The sequence below is a fragment of the Pecten maximus genome, chromosome 16 (genome assembly GCF_902652985.1).
Source record: "Pecten maximus chromosome 16, xPecMax1.1, whole genome shotgun sequence".
Lineage (NCBI taxonomy): Eukaryota > Metazoa > Mollusca > Bivalvia > Pectinida > Pectinidae > Pecten > Pecten maximus.
In genome coordinates, this window is record NC_047030.1 from 33,502,454 (window position 1) to 33,504,633 (window position 2,180).

At 36.7% G+C, this 2,180-nt stretch overlaps 1 protein-coding gene across 1 annotated transcript; it reads left to right on the top strand.

The window, feature by feature from the left end:
- Window positions 1–857: 857 nt before the first annotated feature.
- On the top strand, window positions 858–2,180 carry LOC117344782. The gene has a single exon (XM_033907606.1). It carries the CDS (start codon window positions 858–860, stop codon window positions 2,178–2,180), a length of 1,323 nt encoding a protein of 440 aa, XP_033763497.1.

Below are 2,180 nucleotides of genomic sequence, written 5' to 3' on the forward strand. Positions count from 1 at the left end.
AAAAAATTCAAAAGCTACTAGTGCCTTAATGAGATTATTTGTTCCCAAAGCATGACTTTCTTCAGCCAAAATGAACTAGTTTTGAAGAAAATATGACAAAATTATGAATTTCTTTCGCATAATTTATGTTTTATTTGAAACTTTTCTTCGTTAAATCTTTGGAATGACTAAGACGATTCAAGTACATGTATTAAACCCTGAGTACAATTTTTCTACGTGTTTCAAACTTTCTGTCGTGTCATTGTGACAAAATATGATAGCATGAACAAAGTAAATGGCTTTCCAGTGAGAGTTTACAATAGTTATTTATTTATATGTTTACTTTATATAGTACAAGAGTTCTTAGTGTTGTATAAAATATGTAGGCATTCCATATGCATATTTGTCTTTTATTCTGATACATACTGGTGAAAATTTCAATAATTAGTTGCAATCATCATAAAAAGAAAAACAATTTCACTGCCTTTCATAACACATATGTTTCAACACCTTTATTGTTGGGATACTCAAAGTGTATTTAAATTCTAATTTTGTTCCTTGAGTTTTGACAAGCAATCTCTGTGTTTCTACTGTACGAATGAAACAGAAGATCGGTTATTGGATCTTGATTAATGTTCCTTAAAACATTGAGACGAAAATATGTTTTATATAATATATATTTGTGTGGCCATTTTTCGTCCAATCCTTTAACAGAATGTGTAGAGGGAATTATACATTTTACAAAAAAAGAAATTTAAATGTAATTTCATGTATCAGTAAACAATAACAACACTTACACGGTGAAAAAATGATAGGGTGATGTCAAACGACGAATACCGAATTGGTTGTAACTGCCTTATCACAATACCTTATTCGCAATGGAAGCTAAATGCATTGGTTTAAACTGCAAAACCTCATTGAAATACAAATATGCAGTTGGCGATAAAAGATATTCTCGATATGTACAAGAATGGATGAAACCCCTGTTGGAAGCTGATGGTATTGCAACAACTGATGTTGGGGAGGCAAAGATGTGCCCAAAGTGTTATACTAGATATTTAAGCAAGCGTCCAAGGTCAGAGCCCATGGTAGATGACTCAAATACATATGAGTCTAAGAAGAGCAACTGCAATCCTGTTGAGGAAGAAAGTGTCTCAATCTGTCCTACGGTTGATGACCTCTTTTTCACTCCATCCTCCCACAGGAAATGTTGCCTTTGCCTTTCATATACTGAACAAACTGCCACAATTCCTGAAAAGGCTAGGTTCCAATTGATCTTGTTTCACAGGATATGGGTCTCTAAGTCTGCGAGATCATGCGCAGACCACTTTATTGGGAAAGACTTGGATCCTAATTTTCCAATTACTGCTGCTGGAAGGGAAAAGTTGTCACTCTATCTTCCAGATAAACATGAAGAGGTGATCAATGATCTTCTGAGATTATCGTACCAACTTGGTAGTGGAAAGACATCCTTTTCTTTCAATCTGAAAAATATGGATGACCAAGACTGTCTGGCTTGGACTGGGTGGAACATGGAGCAGCTGCAAGAGCTTCATAGCCGATGTGCACATCTAATATCTTCCCAGTGTTTGTCAACAGAAGATTGTCCTCTCTTGTTTTGGGTCAAACTCAAAACGGACATATCCTATACACAGTTGGCATCCCTATTCAACCTGCATAAATCCAGTGTCAGTAGAATATTCCACAATGTTGCTCAATCTCTCGAGGCAACAGTTGTTCCCTTGTATCTTGGATCTGAACATATTTCTAGAGAAAACGCCATCAACCATAACACTGCATTCACCAAGACTTTCTTTAGTGATAATGTCACATTTGTTTTAGATGGAACGTACATCTATATTGGAAAGAGTGGCGATCACGAGTTTCAAAGAAAAAGTTACTGCGGGCAGACAAAAAGAAACTATATTAAATTTATGAGTGTAGTTTTCCCAGATGGATACGTCTTGGACACGGATGGGCCATTTTTTGGGAGTGAAAATGACGCCACAATAACCAAGAAAATCCTTGACGGAATTGAAAGCCTGAATCCTCTCCTGCAGCCAGAGGACCATATCATCGTAGATCGTGGATTCAGGGATGTTCTGAAAGACATCTCTGAAGTGGGATATGGACATCACATGCCATCCTTTCTCCAGCCAGGAAAGAGCCAGCATGATTCTCTTGAAGCCAACACCGATTGA

What these genes read in the sequence shown, in the direction of transcription:
- LOC117344782 (XM_033907606.1), top strand. Translation starts at nt 858, where the DNA reads ATGGAAGCTAAATGCATTGGTTTAAACTGCAAAACCTCATTGAAATAC.